This window comes from Peromyscus eremicus, unplaced genomic scaffold (assembly GCF_949786415.1).
Source record: "Peromyscus eremicus unplaced genomic scaffold, PerEre_H2_v1 PerEre#2#unplaced_384, whole genome shotgun sequence".
In the NCBI taxonomy this organism is placed as follows: Eukaryota; Metazoa; Chordata; class Mammalia; order Rodentia; family Cricetidae; genus Peromyscus; species Peromyscus eremicus.
The window spans coordinates 253,157-279,190 of record NW_026734620.1 but is presented as its reverse complement, the minus strand read 5'-3'; the positions used below and the strand labels follow the sequence as shown (position 1 = coordinate 279,190).

The 26,034-nt window shown below is 45.2% G+C and overlaps 1 protein-coding gene across 1 annotated transcript; it reads right to left on the bottom strand.

Annotated features, from left to right (window-relative positions):
• On the bottom strand, window positions 1–26,034 carry LOC131901790 (nuclear exosome regulator NRDE2-like; the record flags this gene model as incomplete). The annotated part of the gene is made up of 8 exons (XM_059252865.1): window positions 25,807–26,034; window positions 17,187–17,295; window positions 16,019–16,252; window positions 11,803–11,961; window positions 6,551–7,001; window positions 4,526–4,931; window positions 2,291–2,424; window positions 1–121 (listed from the first exon to the last, which is right to left on the bottom strand). Coding segments are annotated over exons 1-8 (1,678 nt in total), but the record flags the coding sequence as incomplete, so codon positions are not given.

Genomic DNA, 26,034 nt, shown 5'->3' with positions numbered 1-26,034 from the left:
CTGGGTTGACAAGCACCCAGCCGCCACGCTCCTGCTGATGCATCCATGCCCGCCAGCCTCGGGCTCCCTTCTCCCCAACACGGGGCTCTCCACTGTCCCAGAAGGGTTCAAAGAACTCCACCTGTTCAAGTTTAAATAACAGAAGTTAGGCCAACCACAAGCGAGACTCCCAAGTCATCAGGCCAAATAAGCACAGGTGGCTATCTGGGGAGCACAGGACCCCTAAAACATCGTACATCCAATGTTTAGTCCATATGCACAGCAAAGCAGAAAAAGGAATTACTTCAGCAGGCAGCCTCAGAGCCCCATTACTCTACCCTTGGTATATGGCTCTAAAGTGTGGGCTGGACTCAGGGACTTCTAAGATCAGGTTATGAAAGGCTGGTCAAGGTCTGATGACAAGGGTCTGCAGTGAGTAGGAAAGCGTTTCCCAGTTCTGACCCCACCGGTGCAGTCTAACCACTGCGGGCGGGCTCCTCTCACCCTAATCCTATCATCTAGCTCAGCACACAGTAGAACTCAATACATGCCTTAGGCACAGATGTGTGGAGGGAGGTATCTGTGGCACGAAGCCATCTGCGTTTGAAGGCTGGGCCCTGCTGTCATTAGACATGAGATCTGAAGTGTGTAAAGCACCTTACAGGCAGGCAGGCATCCCCAGGAACAGAATAAATGGACACTGAACAGGAACTCATCCTGTTCCTGATCTTGTTATCGACAACAACAGTACTTTAGGTAGCCAAAAATCTACTCTACTGAAAACTTTCTTAAGGAACCTTTGGAGAACAAGCCATTTTCTGGGGAGCACATCATAGGCTGACAGTTGCCGGACATGCCTTGAGGGGAACAACCCCTATGAGGGTCACAGGGCAGAGTGTGCTGACACCAGCCTTGGATAGCAAATGAGTGTCAATCACCCACAGGAAATGGGCTGGAAAGACTACAGACTGGCTTTTGAAACAGTCATTAAAATCAAAAGAAACAAAAACTCAATGCCTACCAAGTGTAAAGGCCTGGGTTCAATTCCCAGTACAGCAAGAAATAAATAAACCATGTATGCAAGCAAAGGCTGATTTTTTAAGAGTATGATATGTTTATAATAAGCTTGTTTATTCTCCTGGAACAGACCAGTGCCACAGGCTCTCCCTGTTCTGTCTTATACTAGTACATTTATGGTGATGGCATCTCCCGGCTAGAGGGGAAATGTACAACCCTGACTAGGCAGCTCTACTTGAGCTGCATGCAGATGCTTAGGGAACTGTGCTGCTGGGACTCAACACCTCCAGGCATGGCTGGGGGCTTGAACACAGCAGAGCAGGGGTCCTTGAAACCCTGCCATCATGAGTAGAAACTGTTCTCATCCCAGATCACGAGCCTCAGCAGAGGGGAGGACAGGAGGACTCAGAGCCTCACCATAGCACCCAGAGCACTGCTGAATTAAAAGCACAGCACAGAATTAAAGCATCACAGCACTCTTTTCAATTGCTTTATATAAAGGCTAATTAAAAATTAGTTGTACTAGTATTAACAGGTGTAATTCTTTTGTTTGTTTGTTCGTTTGTTTTCGAGACAGGGTTTCTCTGTGTAGCTTTGCGCCTCTCCTGGAACTCACTCTGTAGCCCAGGCTGGCCTCAAACTCACAGAGATCCTCCTGCCACTGCCTCCCGAGTGCTGGGATTAAAGGCGTGCACCATCACTGCCGCAGGTGTAATTCTTTAACCCAACTTTGTCTAAAGGTAGCATCATGATAAAAAATGGTCTGCACTGGCAGTTCATGTGAGATTTTGTCAAAAACTCTTCCCAGGGCTCACCTTGAGTCCAGATGTTCTCACCACCTGCCCACAGCCCATTTCCCAAAGCAGAGGGCGGACAGAGAGAAGTGGTTGTTTTTCACAGCCGCACAGCTCTTACGCTGGGTTACGTTCCCACATGGAGTGAACACTGGAAATGTCTGGTCACCTAACTAAAGATGAACCCCTTCGTGATGAGGACTGATGACCAAATGCCCACGTGGAACTTTGTCCACAGTTCAAGTAGAGATTTTAGTTAATGAAGAGGTAGCAACACAACCCAGACGAGACAGAGAAAGTGACATGCGGCTCAAGGTGGCGAAACTGTGGCGACAAGGCTGCACTCAAACAGGGGTGGTGAGGAGGAAGCGAGCCTCTCCGTGGACTTTGTATCTGGGGGCAGGGGTCCCCATTTATCTGGCCAGCACATCCCACTGCTGTCTCTCAGGGACTCTCCCTGGTCACTGGAGGATTTCTGGGAGAGACAGAGTGTGCCCTACCTGTACTTTGGTGGGCAGCTCTTTCACACTGTCAGGCTTGAAGAAGGTGAAGTCAACCATGGCCTGGAACAAAGAGATGACCTTCTCTGCGTGGCCGGCCTGCCGTAGAAAGTGGCACTGCTGAAGGAAGAGGGCTGTGCACAGGAGCAAAAGGGAGAAGGTCTTGTTGATAAGACGGAGGAGAAAACGTCTTTTCTCAAAACGCAACTCAACACCTCCACGGTGTCGTCAGTGTCCTGATTTCAAAGGACTAACAGGCTGGACGGACAGCGCAACAGTTAAGAGCACTTGCTGCTCTTCCAGAGGACCTGAGTTCAGTTCCCGGCACCCATGTTAGATGACTACCACTTCCAGGGGATCTAGCACCCTATGCTGGTTTCCTCGGGTACCTGTTCACATGTGCAGACACACACACACATAAATATAAATAAACCTGAAAAGTCTACTTTTTTTTTCTGGTTTTTGAGACAGGGTTTCTCTGTGTAACCCTTGTTGTCCTCAGACTCACTCCATAGACATGCTGGCCCTAAACTCAAGAGATCCTCCTGCCTCTGCCTCCCTAGTGCTGGGACTAAAGGTGTGCACCACTATGCCCGGCTTAAATTTTTTTTAAATAAACAAAGAAAAGGACTAATAACATACTATAATCAAAGTGTAGCTTTTCTATTTTTGTACAAAACTACACAAAACACAAATATCAACAACAAAACCAATATATATATATATATATATATATATATATAAGCTAAAAGGCAGGCCTGAATGTTAGCCCTCCAGTACTCAAAGCTCACTGTCAGAAGAGCAATGGTAAAGAGCTGAACTCAGTCCATCACTAGGTGGCATTCATCAATGTTCAGCCAAGAGTGAACAGCCTAATCAGCTCATCTAAATGGTGGGTTAATTCCACTTACTAAGTAGCTTTAAGCTATGTAAGCATATCATGAATAATATCAAATGAGACACTTTTCAAACGGAAAGTCCCTGTCATTTATTTAGTCTTGGTGTCAGGGATTAAACCTAGGGTATCATGGATGCATGGAACTATACCTTCTAGCCCCAAATACAAGACTCTCTGTCAATGTGGGAAATGCTTATTATTTTTAGAGCAATCAATACATCTGTGTCTCTAGATGTTAATGATAATTAGCTCTTTTTTAAAATATAATTTATTTATTTTTATTTCATGCACACTGCAAATATGTCTGTGTGAGGGTGTCAGATCACCTGAAAGTGGAGTTACAGGCAGTTATGAGCTTGCCATGTGGGTGCTGGGAATTGAACTCGGGTCCTCTGGAAGACCAGCAAGTGCTCTAAACCGCTGAGCCATCTCTCCAGCCCCCTAATTAATTCTTAATAACGAAGGTTCAATGAAATAAATGCTTGTCATATGCAGGTACATCATACGTTATCTCACTTCATGGTCACAATGGTCTCGTAAAGCAAGTAAGTGTGTTAGCCTACTGTTCCTGATAAGGAACAAGCTCAAACAGGTTCAGAAATGTGCACACTGTTCCAGATCAGAATCTGCACACTGTCACAATAAAGGATAAATCCAGAACCCAAGCTGAAGAGTGAAGCTCCACCTACTACATAAGATGCTGCCTACTGTACCTCACAACTGCCAAGATCATTGAGGGACACACCAAAAACACTAACATTTAATTCCAGTCACTTACTTGTATGTAGTAAGTACTCATGTACTTACTGCCAGGCACCCTAAAACTGGGGGTCTCAACAGGTAAGACCACTGGCAGCCAAAGCAATTAAGACTGGAACAAGTTTACTTGGTGAATAGAAAAGGTGTCCAGTCATCTTTTTCTAACTCTGCTAGTTCTAACATGCTACCCACTCACCTACCCTGGAAGCCGACAGACATCCCTACCCACCCACCCTGTGAGCTGGACAGGCTCTAGCCCCTACCTAACCATGTACCCTGTGAGCTGGACAGGCTCTAGCACCTTATCTACCCTCCTACCCAGTGAGCTGGATGGGCTCTAGCACCTACCTAACCATGCAACCTGTGAGATGGACGGGCTGCAGCACCCTACCTACCTACCTACCCACCCAGTGAGCTGGATGGGCTCTAGCACCTACCTACCCACTCTTATAATTAGGCAGAGTGGTAATGCTTGAAATAAAAAAATCTGCTCTGACAATTCAGACCTTTCTAAAATAAGCATAAAGCCAAACAAAAGCAAAGCCCTCCCACACAAGCACTTCTGTTTATCTCCTTACCAAACATGGCCTCCTCCGTGCCTGGCAGCACAGGGTGGGATAAGATGCTACCGTCCTTAACAGCAGACAAGGTACTCAAGCACTTGCCGTACAGACTGTGGAGTTTGGACACAGAAAAGGTGCCAAACTGACTCTGGCAAAAGGAGAGGTAGCGCTGCCACAGGCCCGTGTTGTTGGGGTGCAGAAAGAGGAGCTTCTGCCACTCCTTGGCCAGCGCACTGGGCTCCCAGAACTCCGCGCACAGCTGCAGCTTGGCAAGCTTCAGGTCCACGCTGCTCGGGTTGCTCTCAATGGCCCGCTCCAGCACGGCCAGCTTCTTCTCCAGGAGGAGCTTCAGGGACTTCCGGTGCTTCTCCTGCTCTCCTTCCTCAAGGGCATACAGGCCAGGGCCCCTCATGACCTCGTCCTCAACAACAAGAACAACAGCTTACTAATGCAAACTACACACATGTGCTCCTCAGTTTGAAAGTGCTCAGCTAGCATGACTCCCAGTGGGCTCCCGGCTTTCAAACTGAGCTACTAGTGAGATTTTATTGATAAACCTCTTACAACAATTCCTTTTAGTAAACACACAGTTCCTTAGGTGCCTGTGACACCTGGTGTATTCTGCCTTTGTATCTCCAGACAGAACTGTCTGTCCTTGTCATTCTGGGTTTTAAGAGTCACTTACTGAGTTCAAGGCCACCCTGGTCTACAGAGTGAGATCCAGGACAGGCACCAAAACTACATAGAGAAAAACCCTGTCTCAATAAACCAAAAAAAAAAAAAAAAAAAAAAAAAAAGAGTCACTTATTACTATTTATTTGTGCATGTGTGTTCCTATGTTATGTACGTAGGCACACATGCCTGTGTGTAACAGTTGACCAGAAGAGGGTGTCAGCTGTCCTCTATCACACTCTGCCTTATTCCTGAGGCAGAATCTCTCCAGCAAACTGCTTTTCTCTATAGACAGACACATATACACACAACACACACAAACACCCCTTAGAAATGAGTCACAGGTATACACAGATGTCTTGCTTGTTATATGGGTACTTAGATCTGAATTCTGGTCCTCACGATTATGCAGCTAGTGCTCTTAACCACTGAGTCGTCTGTGTGGCTCTTAACACAGATTTATCCATCAGTAACTAGCACAGTGGACGAACAGGGCAGAAGCAATCGTACCAATCAAACAGCCACAATCTACTAACTACTCAAAAACGAAACTAATGACCAAGATGCAGCCGTGCGCGCTAGGGCAGGAGCACTCGCCTCTAGGGAGGTGACCCTGAGCAGCCCTCGCTGTGTGTAGTCTGCACTTCAGGGATGCCTTGTCCTCAGCCACTTCTCTCAAAATTGCACTCCTGAGCTGAGATCCCAATCAGGGATACGGTGCTTATCTAGCATGTGAGGCCCTGGGTTCCTTCCCAGCATCAACCCTACAGCCACTCACCCCTACTCTCATCCCCAACCCCTCCAACCACAGCCCTACACCCAACCCCTACTAAAACAAGAAACATTCTATTCAAGTTTTACTCCATTCCCAGATAACCACACAGCATTCCTACTCTATGTATGTATGTATGTATGTATGTATGTATGTATGTATGTATGTATGTACACGATGCATGTACTTCTCAGAGGGTTGGGCTTCCTCACTGGACTTTGAGCAAGCTCAGGTCAAAGGCTACAACCAACCAGAAACCAGGCCCAGGCTTTTTCAGAGCAGTTCAAAGTGCTACAGGACAGGACCAAGTGTATGTAGTGGTGCACGCCTATAATCCCAACTACTTTGGAGACAGAGGCAGGAGGATGGCAAGTTCAAGGCCAGCCTGGGCAACCTAGACCTTAGCTCAAAATGAAACAAAGAAGAGCTTGGGAGATCAGTGGTAGAATGCTTGCATATGCAAGATCCTGAGTTCAATCCCCAGTACCACCAGATGGATGGATGGATGGATGGATGGATGGATGGATGGATGGATGCTACAGAGTAAAATCAGAATTGCCATTTCAAAGTAAGAGAACCAGGCCAGTGACACTTACCTGGAAAGCTACAAAAGCCATCCACAGCTGAGTATCCCGAGGATTCTCCCGCACCTTCCTGTTAAACTCCTCCACTTTGGCCTTGAGAATAGCACTCTCCCTGTCCTGCTGTGAGGCTGGCTGCTTTGATTCTTGCTCTGGTGGACCCTGTCCTTGTAACCACTGTGTAGTGGACTGATCATAAATCCCCAGAGGATTCAGCCATGTTGCAACAGGGGTAGCCACATCAGCGGAGTCCTTCACGGGGATAAATGTGACTGGCTCAGAGGAAGGGGACTCAGTGTTACTACACACAGCAATCCCCTCAGTGCGCATTAATCCCACACTCTTCTTGGTAAAATAGCGTTCCAGGGGCTTATGTGAATGCTTCTTAGCTGCAGAAGCCCCTTCCCAAGATATGCACTGTTTCTTAGGATTAATGCCCAGGCAGGAGTCTCCTTTCCTCTTGTACCTGATTAGAAAGAGAACAAGCAGCTGAGACAAAATGTGTGTCCTGTTCCCTGTGTACAACTGAACGTCCTGGGACCTAATTCTTCTTACGCAGACTAAGAGCCCCAAGAGATCAGCCATCAGCCTTACTCTGCCTGGCTTGACTTCTCCCTGGTCTTCAACCCGCTGGTAACACCTCTATGGATTTAAGACTGTGCCTTCTAGATCTTACGACTATGTATTTCTCTGAAGCTTTGTCAGGGTCTGTCACACACATTATATCACTTGCTTATCACAGCCTTATGTGATAAGTAAGGCTGAGAGTGTCATCCCCTTTCACACTGCTCTTAAATGACACCAGGAACCCAGAGCACTTGTCTGCCAGGCCAATCGGTCCCCCTTCCCAATGCTGTGCTATACCCTGCTGCTTCAGAGGGCAGCATGAGGTCTAAGATTCTTTCTTTTGAAGTGAGTCAAAGGACATTGTATTTGGTTCTTTTCTACTCTAAAGGGAAAGAGGTTTCTGGGCTCTAAAGTGTTTTACAGAACATGCAGGCAGAGACTGACAAAATTGTGTACAACTGTCATCAAATGACCCAACTAAAACCAGGGCAAGAGACTGAACCGGCATCTCACACAAGGAGACACAGAACCAAAAAGTGCATGAAATACTCGGTACCAGTAGCCCTCCAGGAAATGCCCAAATACAACCAGGCTGGGGCACACCCCACACCCCACACCCCAGGGAGCTGAAGCTGTCAAGATGTACAGCACATATGCGGTAAGCAGTACTCCAATCTGTTGCTGGTGGGAATGGAAAAGTGATGAGTGCTCATGCTGGGGAAAGGTGTGGCAGTACCTTCAAACTCTAAACACACACACACCCTGTGACCTGGCATTCTAGTCCGAGGTATTTGCCCAAGAGAAAACAAACCATATGTCTACACAAAGACTTGTACTCAAATATTCGCAGCAGCTAAAGACTGGAAAGAGTCCAGGTGGCCATCAACAGACGAACTCTTAACAAGCAGCAGTAACGCCATAAAATGGAATAAATAATACATGAGACAAACTTCTGACAAATGCCACACGCTGAATTTCAGAAACACCACACTGAGTGAAAAAAGCCAGGCACAGGAGAGTGCACGCTGTGAAATTCTACTTACAACATTCTAGGCAGACAAGACTAACAGGATGGGAATCATGACAGAAACAAATGCTGCTGGACCCATGAGGTGTGAGCTACCTGGAGAGGAGCATGGAGAAATGTGTGGGTGCCACAGGGGTCATGGTTACAGGGGTGTAGGTGTTCATCAACGTGCAAGACTAGATTTCACGTAAATGTGAAACCAAAGAAAACCCCTAAAAACTACTGAATCCTAGTTACTAATATGCATACCTAGGAGACAGTGTACTGGCTGTGGCTCGTTTGAAATGTATCAAAACTTCAGAAGGGCTGATGGACAGACAGTAAGGAAGCAAGCATGAGGGGTATCAGAGGCAGAATGTTGGAGGAGTACATGAGTATAAAATTCTTCCAACCTTCGCTATGTATGTGAAATCCTGCAAAATAAAATGTTGTGTGGAAAGGAAAGGGGAGAGATGCCACACCTTGTCAGCTCCAAGACAGCCAGGCAAGCCGGGCTCCCCCGCCTCCTTGCTTCCTCCACTGTCCAGATGCCGTCTCTGTTTGCCTTGTACCTCTATCGCTGCTCCAATGCTGGGAATCCCAATTCAGGGAAATGTTTTCTCAAACACACAAGTTCTCCTAAATCCTGCAGGGTCCGAACACTGTGAGAGCATCTCGAGTAGTGACGTGAGTAGACTGAAAAACCCAGTGTGATAATGATAGAAGAAAAGGGTTGTAGAAAGGAGGAATTACCATGGAATTACATGCAGAGCAACTTTACTAGTAGAGCTAGAAGCTCATGGGGCATCTGCTAGAGCAAAGTAAATAAAAATGTGAGGGAACACAAAGTCTCACTATTTTCAGATACCTACTTCTGGATACAGGCACATGTATACATTTTTTTAACACATCATATAGCTCTGAACCCTCCCCACTGTTTTTACACACTTCACAATACAATTACTTTTTTTTTTTTAATTTTTTGTTTTTAAGATTTATTATTTATGATGTATACAGTGTTCTGCCTGCACACCAGAAGAGGGCACCAGATCTTATTACAGATGGTTGTGAGCCACCATTTGGTTGCTGGGAATTGAACTCAGGACCTCTGGAAGAGCAGTGAGTGCTCTTAACCTCTGAGCCATGCTGTGGGATGTTCTGTATGGCAAATGTGTTGCTAATTAGTCAATAAATAAAATACTGATTGGCCATTGGCTAGGCAGGAAGTGTAGGCGGGACAAGGAGGAGAATAAAGCTGGGAAGTGGAAGGCTGAGTCAGAGAGACACTGCCAGCTGCCATGATGACAAACAGCATGTGAAGATGCCGGTAAGCCACGAGCCACGTGGCAAGGTATAGATTTATAAAAATGGATTAATTTAAGATATAAGAACAGTTAACAAGAAGCCTGCCACAGCCATACAGTTTGTAAGCAATATAAGTCTCTGTGTTTACTTGGTTGGGTCTGAGCGGCTGTGGGACTGACAGGTGAGAGAGATTTGCCCTGACTGTGGGCCAGGCAGGAAAACTCTAGCTACAGAGCCATCTCTCCAGCCCCCCAATTACTCTTAAAGAATATAATTTTTCCTTTCTTTTTTTTTTTTCTTTCGTGGGTGCTGGGAATTGAACCTGGGTCCTCTGGAAGAACAGCAAGCACTCTTAACCACCGAGCCATCTCTCCAGCCCTTAAAGAATAATTTTTAATTACATTTATTTATGTAAGTGTTTTATGTATGAGTGCTCTGTCTGCATGTACATCCGTACCCCAGAAGAGGACATCAGATTCCATTATAAATGGTTGTGAGCCACCATGTGGTTGCTGGGAATTGAACAAAGGACCTCTCTGGAAGAGCAGAACAGCCAGTGCTCTTAACCACTGGGTCATCTCTCCAGTCCCTAATTACATTTGGGCGGGGAGGGTGCAGCCACAGTGCACACATGGAGGTCAGTGGACAACCTGTGGGAAGCAGTTCTCTCTTCCACCATGGGGGTCCCAGGCCTCTAACTCAGGTTGTTAGACTTGACGGCAAGGACCTTTACCAACTGAGCCATCCACCAGCCACAGGAATATAGTTTTTACTGCCTTCAAACTAATCTACTGTATAGATGAGGCATAATTTAACTACTTTCATATTGTTCAACATCTTATTTATCACTTGTTCAAGAATCTTGAGTAGAACTTATGATGTAATTAAGGCAACATTCCCGCAATGAAGATACGTTTCCTATAAGATTCTTATCAAACCACCTACTGGCTCCCCTTGACCCCAGAAGTAGGAACCCGCACACACACTTAGGAACTTCAATGAATGATGTTGTAAGTACATTTGATTCAAATGAATTCAGCTCAAATCAAATCAAATAGGTAGGGAGGGTATAGGAAGAGGTAAACACAGCCTCACATACTGGGATGAAGGACACTGTGGCGGGACTGTTTATATGGGCACAGCTCCTCAAGGGGAGTGTCACATGAGTACACAGGAGGGGCAGTGACACATGGAGGCTGAAACTCACCTAGCCTGGGCTACACAGTGAGTGTGAAGACAGCCTGGACTACACAGTGAGTGTGAGGACAGCCTGGGCTACACAGTGAGTGTGAGGACAGCCTGGACTACACAGTGAGTGTGAGGACAGCCTGGGCTACACAGTGAGTGTGAGGACAGCCTGGGCTACACAGTGAGTGTGAAGACAGCCTGGGCTACACAGTGAGTGTGAAGACAGCCTGGGCTACACAGTGAGTGTGGAGACAGCCTGGGCTACACAGTGAGTGTGAAGACAGCCCGGGATACACAGTGAGTGTGACACAGCCCGGACTATAGAGGGAACTCAAAACAGACACCAAACAAACAAAAACTGATCTCCAAGGTCTCAGAGCTTAAATCTTCAAGACCTGGGAACTGGGAGCTGGGGTCCCGCCTCTGTCCTTTATGTCCCAAGTCCTACAAAGTCCTAACTGTCTACAGGGAGTCAGTAAACACTCAAATTTTGCTTCATTATTGCTGTCTGAGGCAGAAGTCTCCCCAAGTTGCCTAGGTGTCTCTTCAGAGTGATAATCATACCTCAGCCTCACAAGCAGCTGGGATTAAAGGGATGCACCACCCTGCACATTTTCAATACGTTTGACAGATTACAAGAAAGAGTTCTAATTCATTCCTGCAGCAAATGCCACCCCCTACTTTATGACTCTCTGCTGGTGTCTGCTAGAAATAATGTGACAAAGGCATTACCATCAAATGTCATTTGTTAAGTGGCATATGTGTGGGGCTGAATAAATAAAAATGCTCTTGCCACCTTTTCAAATGGCACACAGATCAGACAAAACAGTTCCTGGATACCCTACCGAAGTTAATTACTATAAGGTATTGTTAGATTCACTCCTGAACAAACATTTTACTGAACACCCACCCACTCGGCCAGGCACTATGCTATGGGCCAGCGATAAGATTACCCCAAACTGACCTTCCAGCTAAAGCGTTCATTTTAGAATATAGAAGAGACCTGTGCCTTTACAACTCAACAACAGGCAAAATGCAACAGAATCCACGAGAGAAAGACAGACAGACAGTGCTGAGCAAGCCAAAGGAGAAAGATGTTACTTCTAAGAGAAAAGAGAGAGAGAGAGAGAGAGAGAGAGAGAGAGAGAGAGAGAGAGAGAGAGAGAGCGCGCAACCAAACCAGGGCTACAACAATGGTTACCTTGCTATATCCCCTCGGTAGAGAGATTTATACTCCCAGTTGGCAGGATCTGGTTTCTTATCTGTCCTGAAGACTTCTGTCAGAGTCTGAATGTCTTCCAGCCAAATGGAGTGGTGTCCAGCAGCAGCAGCAGCAGCAGCAACAGCATTACTTCCTTGACTATCAGACAATGGGAAAGGAACTTTAAAACATTTGGCATCCTCAGAAATATGCAAGCTAACCCTGTTAAACCCTCATGACATCAAAGGCACCCAGATATAGATAACCACAAAGGCCATGAAGAGAAGAGGGCTTTCACTATGGGGAAGGGTTGGAAAATGAAGCAAGACCAGCAACCATGAAATGATACTTCACCAAGAAGAGAAGCCATCTCAGTAAGCACCCTGAAGGATACAGGCATTCCTTTGAAATATTTCATTTCAGCCAGACCTGGCAGCACAGGCCTATACAGTCCTAGCTACTCAGAAGGTTGAGGCAAGAGGATCATAAGCTCCAGACCTGCCTGGGCAACTTAATAAGATGCTGTCCTAAAACAAAAAATACAAAAAAAGAAAGAGATCCAGCTTAGTGGTCCTATGCAGGAAGCTCTGGGAAATAAACAAGCAAACATATACAAATATTTAAATGTCTGTAACTATTGTCTTAGTTACTTTTCTATTGTTGTGAAGAGACACCATAACCAGGGCAACTTATAGGAGAAAGAGTTTATTGGGGATGACAATTTCAGTAGGCTAGAGTCCATGACCATCATGGCAGGGAGCATGGCATGGGGGCAGTAGCTGAGACTTCACATTGTGAGACAACAATCATGAGGCAGAGAGAGAGAGAGAGAGAGAGAGAGAGAGAGAGAGAGAGAGAGAGAGAGAGAGCGCAAGCACGAGCGCTAACTGTGAGCATGGTGTGTGTGGTGGTATTGTGTTCCCCAAAATACTGTGTACCTGTGTACCCTAATAAACTTATCTGGGGTCAGGGAACAGAAAAGCCACTAGATACTTAGGATAGGCAGTGGTAGCACACGCCTTTAATCCTAGCATTCCAGAGGCAGAAATCCATCTGTTCAAGGATACAGCCAAGCATGGTGACTCACACCTTTAATCCCAGAAAGCGAGCCTTTAATCCCAGGGAGTGATCCTTTAATCCCAGGGAGTGATGGCTGAAAGCAGAAAGATATATAAGGCGTGAGGACCAGAAACTAGTAGCATTTAGCTGGTTAAGCTTTTAGGTTTTGAGCAGCACAGCTCAGCTGAGAGCCATTCAGATATGAGGACACAGAAGCTTCCAGTCTGAGGAAATAAGACCAGCTGAGAAGTTGGCCAGGTGAGGAAGCTGTGGCTTATTCTGTCTCTCTGACCTTGCAGTGTTCACCCCAATACTTGGCTCCATGTTTGTTTTTATTAATAAGACTTTTAAGATTCATGCTACAGGTGTGGGCTTTTGAAACTCAAAGTCCACCCCCAGTGACACAGGTCCTCCAACACAGCCACACCTTCTAATCCTTCCCAAACAATGTCACCAGCTGGGGACCAAGTGTGTAACTAGGAGCCCGTGGAGGCCATTCTCATTCAAACCTCCACCACTGCAACTGCAGAGGCATTTCCTAAACAAGGCTGTTTAGGGAAACTATTCCTGCCCTAAGACACTCCAGAGCACCAGGCAAAGGGCACAGCCACAGGGCCAAAGGTGACAAGGCTTTACATTAAAGTACACTGCCCTTACCCCACCTAACTTACTTTAAAAGTCTTCCAACATTTTATTACAAGTGAGTACTTTAAAAAAAAAAAAAGCCACCGGGCGGTGGTGGCACACACCTTTAATCCCAGCACTCGGGAGGCAGAGCCAGGCAGATCTCTGTGAGTTCGAGGCTAGCCTGGTCTACAAAGCAAGTTCCAGGAAAGGCGCAAAGCTACACAGAGAAACCTTGTCTCAAAAAACCAAAAAAAGAAAGAGAAAGAAAGAAAGAAAGAAAGAAAGAAAGAAAGAAAGAAAGAAAGAAAGAAAGAAAGAAAGAAAGAAAGAAAAAAAGAAAGAAAGAACAAACGAAAGAAAGAAATGCCATGTGGTGGTTTGAATAGGAATGGCCTCCACAAACTGTTTGAATGCTTGGCCCACAGGGAGTGGCACTTTTAGGAGGTGTGGCCCTGTGGGAGGAAGTGTGTCACTGTGGGGGTGGGTTTTGAGGGCTCATCTATGCTCGAGCCACATCCAGTGTCTCAGTTCACTTCCTGTTGCCTGTAGATCAAGATGTGAAACCCTCAGCTCCTTCTCCAGCACCATGTCTGCCTCACGGCCCATGTCCCACCATGATGATAATGGACTAAACCTCTGAAACTGTAAACCAGCCCAATCAAATGTTTCCTTTGTAAGAGTTGCCGTGGTTACCCTAAGACAGCCATGACTCTGACTTGCTGCATCTCCAGTATCACTCTGGCATGGTCTCAGATTCTTCTTCTGGGCTCTATGTACATCTGGAACTCCTACAAAAAGGGCAGAATGGCAAGAGCTCCCAGTAAGACAAGACTCTGACTTGTCTTTTGGAACCAATCTGTGGCAGATGTTCAGCCCAGACACAAATGAATGCAACCACCTAGGAGTGAAGAGCGGAAGGGGAGGTTTTCTGGCCTCTAGAAGAAAAGAGTTCATAAGGCTATAGGTCTTGTTTTGTAGCTCTGCCCAGATACAGCTAAAGATTCTGGAGACTTCCAGATCCTTCTTGGCAGGGAATAAAGGGAACGGTATTTTAGGGACAGAGAACAGCTACTCACTAAATAACTGTTGAATGGCAAGTCTTGGGTTAAAACCCACAGTGAAGGGAGTCACAACTGCCTGCAGGACAGCTGTGGTTTCTCCACCAAACCCTAAGGGGCAACGAAAGGAGGTAAGCCTGTCAGAATGAGCAAACGCATCCACAAAGGAAGGAACAATTAGTGGCTGTCACCTCTGGGGAATTTGTCCCTTGCTCCCCTGAAGTAGAGTCCCACATGGTGTGCTACCCTCCATGAACCCACTTTCTTGACATCATGGAAAGCCATTCACAACTCACTAATATCTTAGTGCTTACTGTATGGAAACACAGTAATTAATGCATTCTTAACGTGTGCCATTTGAGAAAAAAACCAATTTGAGAAAAAAAATTGTGACTTCTATCTTCTAAACACACAAGAAAAAAAGCTAAATGAGTAGTAATTCAGAAAGTGTGATGGTTAACTCTGACTGTCAAATGGACAAGCTCTAGAACCACCTAAGAGACAAGCCTCCTGACACAACTGTACAGAATCATCTAGATGATCTGGGTGGCCTCTAGGAATACCTGTGAGGCATTTTCTCGACCAGGTTCACTGAGGTGGGAAGACTCGCCTGGAAACTCATGGCCTGAGCCCTGGACCGAAGAAAAGGGAGCAGGAAGCTGAGCAGCAGCAGGCATCTCCTTCTCCCTTCTGATGCAACCTGAGCCACTGCCTCAGCTCTTGCTGCCCTAACACACACACACACACACACACACACACACCACCACCACCACCACCACTACCACCACCACCATGGGCTACACTCTCAACAATGAGCCAGAATAACTGTTCCTCCTTAAGTTGTTTTGCTCAGGGTATTTTATCACAACAACAGACAAGTACCTAAGCCAGGTACCTTCACCACATACCACCTGCACCGCCTAATATCCATTTCCATGGAGCAGGACATTCACCTAAGCAGAGGAAAAGCTATGGTGAGCACCTACACTGTTCCAGGAGGGACTTTAAGGCAGATAGCAGAGTGGGGTATGGAGATAAGTAACGGCCCTATGGAAGGGAATACCATGGTCATCAACACAGAGCTTCCACAGAAATGTCAAGAAAGGAAAAGGGCAAGTCGGTATTCAAATGCTGTGGATACTTTAACCAAAGAGAAAGCAGCACATGCGTGATCCAGGATTGACAACACTTCTGCTCCCCTCTAAAAGTGGAACCTGCCACTCCACAGTGCATGGACCCGCACTCCAATTCATGGCACATATGTCACGTCCCAGAATCAAGCCAGGTGTGGTGGCACATGCCAATAATCCTACCACTTGAGAGATCAAGAGTTCAAGGCTGGTCTCTGCTCCACAGCAGGCCTTTCTTTTGATCAACTGATTAAAGAGTCATTCAAATGTCTTAACTATGGCAACAATCAAGAAAGAACCTTCGCAATTAAAACGCCCCTGTATCTGAAAGCAGCGCCCCACCTGGGTTTCTCAGATTCCTTCTGACTGTCCTTGAGGCTCCTGGAAGACCTGTGCTTCCCAGAATCTGTGTCCGACTCAGACCCACCGCTGCTCGATTGCTCATGTCTCCTCTTAGCTTTCTTGCGGTGCTGATGTTTTCTTTTTTTCTTTTTCTCTTTCTTCTTTTTCCGGCTTATCTGTGTGAGTGTCTTGCTAGGGTCACTCCCATCTGAGAGCTCTGACTTCAGAGGACTCCTGTTGGAAAAGTCAACTTTGGGATTATTTTCAAAAGACAAGTAGAGGAAATCACACATAGACGAATAAAGTGCAAAGAAGCATGAACGCTCACTCCTAGCCCGTACACTACACGATACCTTCCTGGATGAACTCACCTTAGAGACGTCAGGATTGAACAAGACAGGCGAGGACACTATCCTAACACTGTAAACCTGTGTACACAGCTGTAATGGAAAAAGTAACCTACCAGTCCTTCTAGCAAACTGTTGGTGACACTACTAGAGGACTGTTGTTATCCCAGTGGACATTCTAGAGGAAAAAAAGGTTTAACTGTGGTCACGGTCCTTTGTAAAGGTGACAACAGTTTTTCTTCCTCAGAACTGTACCAATTACGAACTCCCCCCTGGTCATCATCTATCATTTCCAGAGGCTTCCCCTGCATGTGGAGTATGAGGTTTTCACCATGTTAATGAGGCCATCTAGTCTATATTTGTGAATGTACATTTCTCTGTCAAATGGTCTACAAAACCTTCCTTCACAGTCAGGGAAGATGTATGTCATCCAGCTCCCCAATGAGCTTAGGAGATTTTAGCCTCTGTTATCTTATATCAGCTATTTTTATCTAAGTGTTGAAAATGAAACTAAAGAAATATCCAAATTAACAATATTCTAAGGTCACTAATGAGGTCAATGAAGTTACTGGAGAGTTACAATGATGCAATTTCCCTCATGGCCTAATTACAGGCACTAACTGTGTCATGTACTTTTGCCCCTGCTATACTAGGGGGGAGCAGAATCCACAGGAGTTAGGGGAGGGAAGATGGTCACAGATGACCTGGTCACTGAGCAAAAGGACGAACTCCATTCACTTCTTTCATCTCAGGGTTTTCTAGGGAGCATCACTGAGGCTATGAACAGTACACAAGGCGAAATCCACCTGTCAGTCAAGTACCTTGTCAGTGGTGACCCTTCAGAAGCAAGGGCTGTGACCTCTTCAGTTTGTTGGCTCAGAGACGTTAGGTTTCCAACACAAAAGCTTGGGTTGCTCAGCCAGTCTAATTCTGCACATGCAAGAGAGAGAGAGAAAAGATGGATGACATTAGTGCCATAGACCTTCTAGACCACCCATCCTATCAGCTGGCATCCCCATTATAGGCCAGTATCTTGGGCAGGCCACAGAAACCAAGTGGAATCCATAAAATTTTTCACAGGGCACGGTGCTTTAACACATTCTAAATATTTAAGATTGAAACCCTCTTGTAATATTGGGCTGTGGCTTGAACAAAAGTCACATACCCAATGTGGCCTGAAGGTTAACAAGATTTCATGCATTCTATCCACTGTCTAATGTGTCTGATCATGTCAATGCAACTGGTCTTAGGAAATCAGTGCTCTCTCTCTTTCTACCATGTGGGTCCCAGGACTCACACTGAGGTTGTCGGGCTTGGCAGCAAGGGCCTTCACCTGCTGCACCATCTCACCAGCCCTCAAATTCCATTTGTAAACTCCTGAAAGTTAGAAAGTCAGTCATCCATGGCAGCACATGCCTGTAACCCCAGCACATGAGAGGCAGAGACAAGGACCATGAGATCAAGTCCAGCCTGAGCTACATACACAGTGTGTAGTCTAGCTCTGCAACATGGCAAGATCCTGTATCCAAAAAGATACAGCAAGAAAGTGTACCACTCAGGAAACACTCCATGTTCTACACTAGTGTAGTCAAGTGTGGTGGTATTGTGTTCCCCAAAATATTGTGTATCCTAATAAACTTATCTGGGGTCAGAGAACAGAAAAGCCACAATATTAAACATAGAGGTTAGGCAGTGGTTGCACATGCCTTTAATTCTAGCAATCCAGAGACAGAAATCCCTCTGGATCTCTGTGAGTTCAAGGCCACATTGGAAACAGCCAGGCATGGTGACTCACGCCTTTAATCCCAGAAAGCAGCCTTTAATCCCAGGGAGTGGTGGTAGAAAGCAGAAAAGTTTATAAGGCGTTGAGGACCAGAAACTAGAAGCATTTGCCTGGTTAAGCAATTGGCTGGTTAAGCTTTCAGGCTTTGGAGCAGCAGTTCAGCTGAGAGCCATTGGGATGAGGACACAGAGGCTTCCAGTCTGAGGAAACAGGACCAGCTGAGGAATTGGCAAGGTGAGATAGCTGTGGCTTGTTCTATCTCTCTGACCTTCCAGCATCACCCCAATAACTGGCCTCAGGTTTGATTTTATTAATAAGAACTTTTAAGATTCATGCTACAGTCAAGAGCAAACTTTTTCTTACAACAGTATTCTTTGGAAACAAAAATATAAGGGACAGGTGTGATAGCACATGCCTTTAATCCCAGCACTCAGGAGAACGAGGCATCTCTAAGAGTCTGAGACCAGCATGTTCTACAGAATGAGTTTCAGGACAGCCAGAGCTACACAGAGAAACCCTGTCTCAAAAAAACCACCAAACAAAAAAAAACATAAAACGTTGAACTTTAATACTAAAATTTATAAACATAAATTATTATTACTTCTGAGTAGTGCGATTAAATGTTTAAAATCTTTGGCTTATCTATAATTCCTAACTTTTTTTTAATGCTTTATTTATTTTTATTTTATGTGCATTGGTGTCTTGCCTGTGTGCATGTCTGTGTGAGGGTGTCCAATACTCTGGAGCTGGAGTTACAGACAATTGTGAGTTGCCATGTGGGTGCTGGGAATTGAACCTGGGTCCTCTGGAAGAGCAACCAGTGCTCTTAACAGCTGAGCCATCTCTCCAGCTCCCATTCTCTTTAAAATAATTTGTATTGCATTATCAGGAGATTGAACTCTGGTCATCCTTGGCAACAAACGCCTTCACCAGCCTAGCCTTCCCTCTGTCCCTCTAACATCTTAACAATGACTGTTTCTACACTTCTTAATTTACAGATCTACAGAGTCCTTTCTAACTTTCTAAGTCTTAACTGTGAAAGGAAGGGAAAAAAGCATGGGATGGCACATGGAAGAGTCCTCAGAGGTCTGCGTTGTGTCCTGCTCCTCCACTGCCCTCAGCCATGCCCCTGGCCGCCCTCCTCTGCCTTATGGAATCACTTATTTACTTTCTGTCTCAACAGATCTGCCTGTTTGGTACATACAAATTTATTTCATATAAGTAAGTTCATACACTATGTGATGTTCTGTAACCGGCTTTTTCCACTTTCTGGTTTGCCAGGTTCATTCAAGCTACAGCCACGTATCATCATATCATTCTATTTCACTGCCAAATACATGGCATTTGGTGATGGACCTCACTCATTGTGTCTACTCATCAGCCAGCAGACACTTGGGTTATTTCTCTTCTGTGCCTATTACAACAATGCTTCTAAGAACTTACACGTACAAGTTCTCCATGAATGCTTTCACTTCTCCTTGGTGGATATTTAGACAATTGCTGGGTCAGATCATAAACCATGCTGGCATTCCGAGGAACTGCCAGACTGTGTATTTTACCAAATAGCTGCATCATCCAATTCCCATTAACAGCACAGGAGGATTCCATTTCTAAGCATCTAATCAACACTTGTGGTTGTCTTTCCAATTATCATCCTAGCAGGTGGAATATTATTTCATTGTGGCTATGTTTCCATTTCCCTTATGACAATAACATCATCTTTTTACTTACATATTGGCCATTCATTGGACCATCTCTGAAGAAATAGCTATTCAAATACTTTACCCATTTTTAAATAGGGTCCTCTTATTATTGAGTTCCACAACTTCTTTATATATTCTGGAATCTAGTCCCTCATGGTAACTGCATGTTAATGAAAAGAGACAGACAGCATGCCAGCTCCCTGAATACGGGTGCTTTGCCTAACCTACTGCCATATTTCCGGCAGCTAGGGCAATGCAGGTGATTGACAAATATGTGTAGGAAGGAAAGGAATGAGGATGGGAAGATTCCAAAGGAGAAAAGGAATATTAAAAAGCACAGGAGAAAAGGGAGGAGGAAAAACTAATGAAGTGTGCACAGTAGGCCAACACCAGGACAAGGGGACGGCCTTTCCATCTTCCACATCTCCTAAGCCAGTTCTGGGGAAGTACCATCCCAGTACTTTACAGATGTAGAACCAAGCCTGAAGGGAGTGAGTCATGTATAAGGTCCTATCTAGTCAACACCGACCAACTGCTCATGCGCTCTCTCTCTCCTGTCTCCGTGCTCCTTCTAAGGCTGGTTCTTTTCCCTTGGGCCTCATTCCTGGCAGGAGCTAAGGGAAAATAGTCCTTGTTGCTCACTGAGATCAGAGTATTTCCACAGCAATCAGATTCCATCACAAACAAAGGACAAGTGGGGAAAGACGGGACAAACAGTATGCAGGGAGAGATGTTCTCAGCGCATCCCAGTGGCTCTTCACACCACCAACACTCTAAACAGTGATGGCAGGGGAAGAAACACAAGACAAAGACGGGACTCTCCAAAGGCCTTCAGAGAGCACCACGGGTCAGGCTTCCTCGGGATGAGGCTGAGGATCTGCCACATGCAGCCACTGAGAAAGAAGTGGTGATACTGTGTTCCCCAAAATATTGTGCACCCTAATAAACTTATCTGGGGTCAGAGGACAGAACAGCCACTAGATACAGAAGCCAGAAAATGGTGGCACACACACCTTTAATCCTATCACTTGGGAGGCAGAGATCCATCTGGATCTCTGTGAGTTTAAAGCCACACTGGAAACAGCCAGACATGGTTTAACTCATGCCTTTAATCCCAGCAAGTGAGCTTTTAATCCCAGGAAGTGATGGCAGAAAGCAGAAAGGTATATAAGGCGTGAGGACCAGGAACTAGAGCTGGTTAAGCTTTCAGGCTTTCGAGAAGCAGTTCAGCTGAGATCCATTTGGATGAGGACTGAGAGGCTTCCAGCCTGAGGAAACAGGATCAGCTGAGGAACTGGTGAGGTGAGGTGGCTGTGGCTTGTTCTGTCTCTCTGATCTTTCAGCATTCACCCCAAAAACCTGGCCCCAGTTTTGTTTTTATTAATAAGACTCTTTAAGATTCATGCTACAGAAAGAAGTCCTTTCTAAAGAACTGAAACTCCTGGGTTACGAATTCAAATCAGCAGAGACCCTCAGTGTGACCTTCATCTCAGAAGGCAAACGGTATTTTGATCAGACAAGCCGTTCTTGCTGTGGCTTTGGTAGCACGTTAAATGAAGACACATGAAATGTCAGGAGTAATAATGGAAGCATTTGGGAGATGCTTCCATCATGCTGTCCACAAATAGATTTTGAACTTTTTTTTAAAGCCAAGTAAATTGTCAAACAAAACCTCTCAGAGAAGTTTAACACAGAGAACAAAAAGAGTAGGGATGCCCTGAGTGTTCAGAGGGCTGGGCACCTTGGACAACTCCCTCTCCCTTATAGATCAATAGCTTGTGGCCCACAGAAGGTGAGTCATGTGGCCAAGGGCACACGTTTAAGCCCGGATGTACCCTTCTTCCTCTAAGGCTCTCCACCATACCATGGGACTACGCTGTATTTCAACTAAGCTCTCCAGCCACGTACATAAGGCTGTCAGGGCAATTTACAAATTGTGACCTCATTATCTCTTGTCCATCTTCCTACAACATTTGGGGCCAACTCAAATTCTATTAAGGAGGGCACGGTGGCCCATGCCTTCAGTCACAGCTCAGAAGTCAGAGGCAGATGGATCTCTGTGACTTTGAGGCCCATTTCTTTAAAAACTGGCCATTAAAACAAATAAAAAATAAAAAATAAAAAACAGGGCTGGAGAAATGGCTCAATGGTTAAGAGCACCAGCTGCTCTTCCAGAGAATCCCAGTTTGACTCCTAGCACCCACATGGCAGCTCATAACCATCTGTAACTCCAGTTTCAAGGGATCTGACAGCCTCCTCTAGCCTCTGAGGGCAGCAGGCATGCATGTGATACAGATATACATGCAGGCAAAACACCCATGAACACATAATAGTATGTATGTCCATACACGTGTAATATTACATGTGTACACACACACACACACACACACACACACACATGTCCATACATACAGTCTTCCAGGCAAACCACACACAAGTGGTTGCAAGTCTTCCATCCCCGTTTCCAGCTCCAGCTCCTCCCCCTGGCCATCTCTCATGAACTATAAGCAGCCTGAAGGTGGGAGCCATGACCACTCCTACACTCCTAACTCCCATCACAGTGCTGCGACTCAACAAATACCCATTGAATAAATAAAATGCACTGAGGACGTGAAGTCTGTCTTCATCTTCATATCCAAAAGATCTAACCTCCTCCAAAAGTCCGCTCAAGGTATAAAGCGCAGCCAGCATATAATAATCCTCTGTTCTTCACAGTAACTGTGTATTTATTCAATGCATTACTGAGGACCTGCTACATACCCAGGCACAATTCCAGGTACTGGGGAAACAGTAATGGACAAGATAGCATCTGCTCATAGGATGGTTATACCTAATCATACCTTTGCCTGTCAGATAACACACCTGAGTTGTGAGATTCAATTTTAATTGCACAGAATCCTGGAGGTATCTAACATTAAAAGACATTTTATTAAACAGATGCTAAGTCCTTTTCAATGGTTACTTACCAACCTCATAAGTTACAGTGCTTGGCAGAAATCAAGTATATACTTACATGACTAAACAGGGTGTAATATATTATGTATACACTTAGATCACTAAGCAGGGTGTATTATATATGTACTTCAATCACTAAGCAGAGTGTATTATATACATATACATATACATATTCTCTCTCTTTCTCTCTCTCTCTCTCTCTCTCTCTCTCTCTCTCTCTCTCTCTCTCTCATCTCTAAGCAGGGTGTAATGTACTACAGAGAAGAGCAGCAAGGAAAGCTAGCATCTGGAGCTGAAAAGGAAAAACCTTTTGTCCCTGGGGTCAGCACAGATATCTCAGGCTAGACCTTGCTGAGAGCCTAGCAAGGTACCTCGACAGAGAGAGGGAAATATTCTGCACAAAAGCTACTCATGCCTCCTGCCTACCTACTACTGGGACACACAGCACCTACACCTTCAGGGAACTCGGACAGAAGCAAGGTAATGGCTCATCACCAAGGACTCAACACTGAAATGCCTCTGTGCTGAGTTTACTATGGCGCTCTACTGCTCCATCTCTACTGAAAATGCCTTTGTTCAGCTCCACCACAGGCAGAGGAGCAAACCGTCATGAATAAGCTTAAACTTTAAAAACAGGTCTTCAGTTATAACTGGATAACATATCCAAGTTCAACATCCATTACTGTAACTTGTCCTAACAAAGTAGCACTGGCTTCTCATCTGTTTAAGTGAACTCAGAGGTGAGTGGCCACCCCTCCAGGGGTGCCCTCTCAAACAGCATTTTTAGGGCAGATGATACAAACAAATAAGCAATGATAGTAATGAAAATGTTTGTTCTTTCATTTTGATCAGAACCCCTACTTTCTGGCAAAGAGGCTGGGAGCGCAAACTCACTTATACAAAAAGCACCAGCAAACAGAGCTGAGAATGGAGGGCACTCAAGGTGGTGATGGCAGACGCTTTCCTGGGAGTTGACCCATCCTATGAAGCAGCCCAGGAACTGCAAAGATAAGGTCTAAATCACAAGACCCCCAACACTGTAACACAAAAATAAAGTAAATAATTTTAAAAATCAGACAGTTCATAATACAAATTCTAGAGTCAGAAGAACCTATGCTCTTTCAGTCTCTTTAGTTCATTCAGAAAGATTATAAGTTGGAGGCTAGTCTGGGTACCACAGTGAGACCCTGTCACAGGAAAATCAACATCATCACCACAAAATCATTAGATAAAAGTGTGATGGAGGGGCTGGAGAGATGTCTCAGTGTTCAAGAGCACTGGCTGCTCTTCAGAGGACCCAGGTTTGATTTCCAGCACCCCCATGGAGACTCATAACCATCTGTAACTTCAGTCCCAGGGGATCTGATGCCCTCCTCTGGCCTCCAAGAACACTGGGCATAAACATGGTGCAGAGATACACATGCAGATAAATTAAAAAAAAAATTAAAGTTCGATTAATGGGCAACTTCCCAAGAGATAAGAGTTGGAAACATATAAATTCACTGTCTAATCCTAATATCACTGAAATCAAAGACTGGATCTTCCTCAAATGACTTATTATTTGTGCAGCACTCCAAACATGCTATCTTCAACAACAAAAAAAGTATACCTAAAGTTCATCAGTTCTTTAGATCTAATCATCAATTTAGAGGAAATAATGGGATAAAGAAGCATGTCACATGAAGATTTGGTGGGAAACATCTTCAGGACAAATAACCAGTTTTCTCAACAAATAAATCATCTGAAAAAATATGAGAGCAGGGGAAACTGTTTTATAATGAATGAGAACTAAGGGGTACATTCGGAAAATGTAACGTGCCTGGGCATGGTGGCACTTGCCTTTAATCCCAACACTAAGGAGGCAGATCTCTGTGAGTTCTAGGCCAGCCAGGGCTACATAGTGAGGTCCTGTCTACAAAAGTAAAATACAATGAGAATTCTGATTTCTTTTGGATACTAACAAGCAAACCAATTATAAAAAGTAGAGACACCTCAAGAAAGCTGAACAGTGACTGGTAGCTATATGATATAAAAATATAGTTAATTTTATTGTTGTTTTTGTTTTTGTTTTTGTTTTTTTATAAAACAGAATCTCCCTATGTAGCCCCAGCTGTCCTGGAACTCTCTATGTAGACCAAGCAGGCCTTTAACTCAAAAGATCCACCTGCCTCTGCCTCCCAAACGCTGGGATTAAAGGTGTGCGCCACCAGCCCTTCAAACTGAATCTTACACTTTCAGTATTAAATATATCTTATGCACTTATCCTCCAGTTAATTTCATTATGAATAATAGTTGTGTTTACATTTATCTAAATAAGTCTCATGCTTCTGTTCCATAGGCCTTTGAAGGTCCCTGAATGCTCTTATCTGTCCAAATCCTACCCTCTTGAAGATCACTGCAAAGTTGACTCTTACAAAACCTTGGAATGTCCCATTTATGATGTTGTTAGTTGTGGCTCATCTAGGACATTTCTAACATTCTAACTTATACTGTTTGTTTTTAGTTTCGTTCATGCAACACGTTGCACTATCCGTGCACACACTGCGGACACATTTATTGAACACTTCTATATTCTGAACCTGTGCTGACAACTAGATGGGCTGCAACGAGCAGACAGTCTCAGACTTTGTTGAGGGTTACAGTTTAGTAAACAAAAGAATTACACTGACCACAATTAAAAGTGTTTGAAAACGGTTTCTCTGTGCAATGGAGCTGTCTTATTGCAGCTTATAGGAGACTGAGGTCCAAAAATACGGTAATGTTAGCCCCAGACCCAACACTTCACCCTGCCTATGTTAACCCTTCCCTAACTTGACCACCTTAGTGCCTGAAAGAGCCTTTACCCCGAGCTTCAGACAAGACCCAGAAGGCTTTGCAGCGCCGCGGAGAACTCTGGGATACAAATGGATAAACAAATCCGACAAAAAGGCCAAGACCCGGGCCCGAAAAACTGTCATTAATATCATCGATTGTCGCTTTCGACTCTTTTTGGGTGCTTACCTTTCCTGGATGTCCCACCACCGGAGGCCTCACTTATGTCCGCAAAGGCCGGGAACAGCGCCATGTTCACAGGCCGCACCACCACTCCCTCCACAGAAATGGCGCCGTCTGGAGAGCTCTGGTTGGAGGACTCCGTCTCGCGGTGCACTCTGGGAAATGTGGTTTTTCCGGCACTCCGCTGGGACTTAACCCCTAGGCAAGGCTGGGCGGAGACCCGCGGGTGGAGAA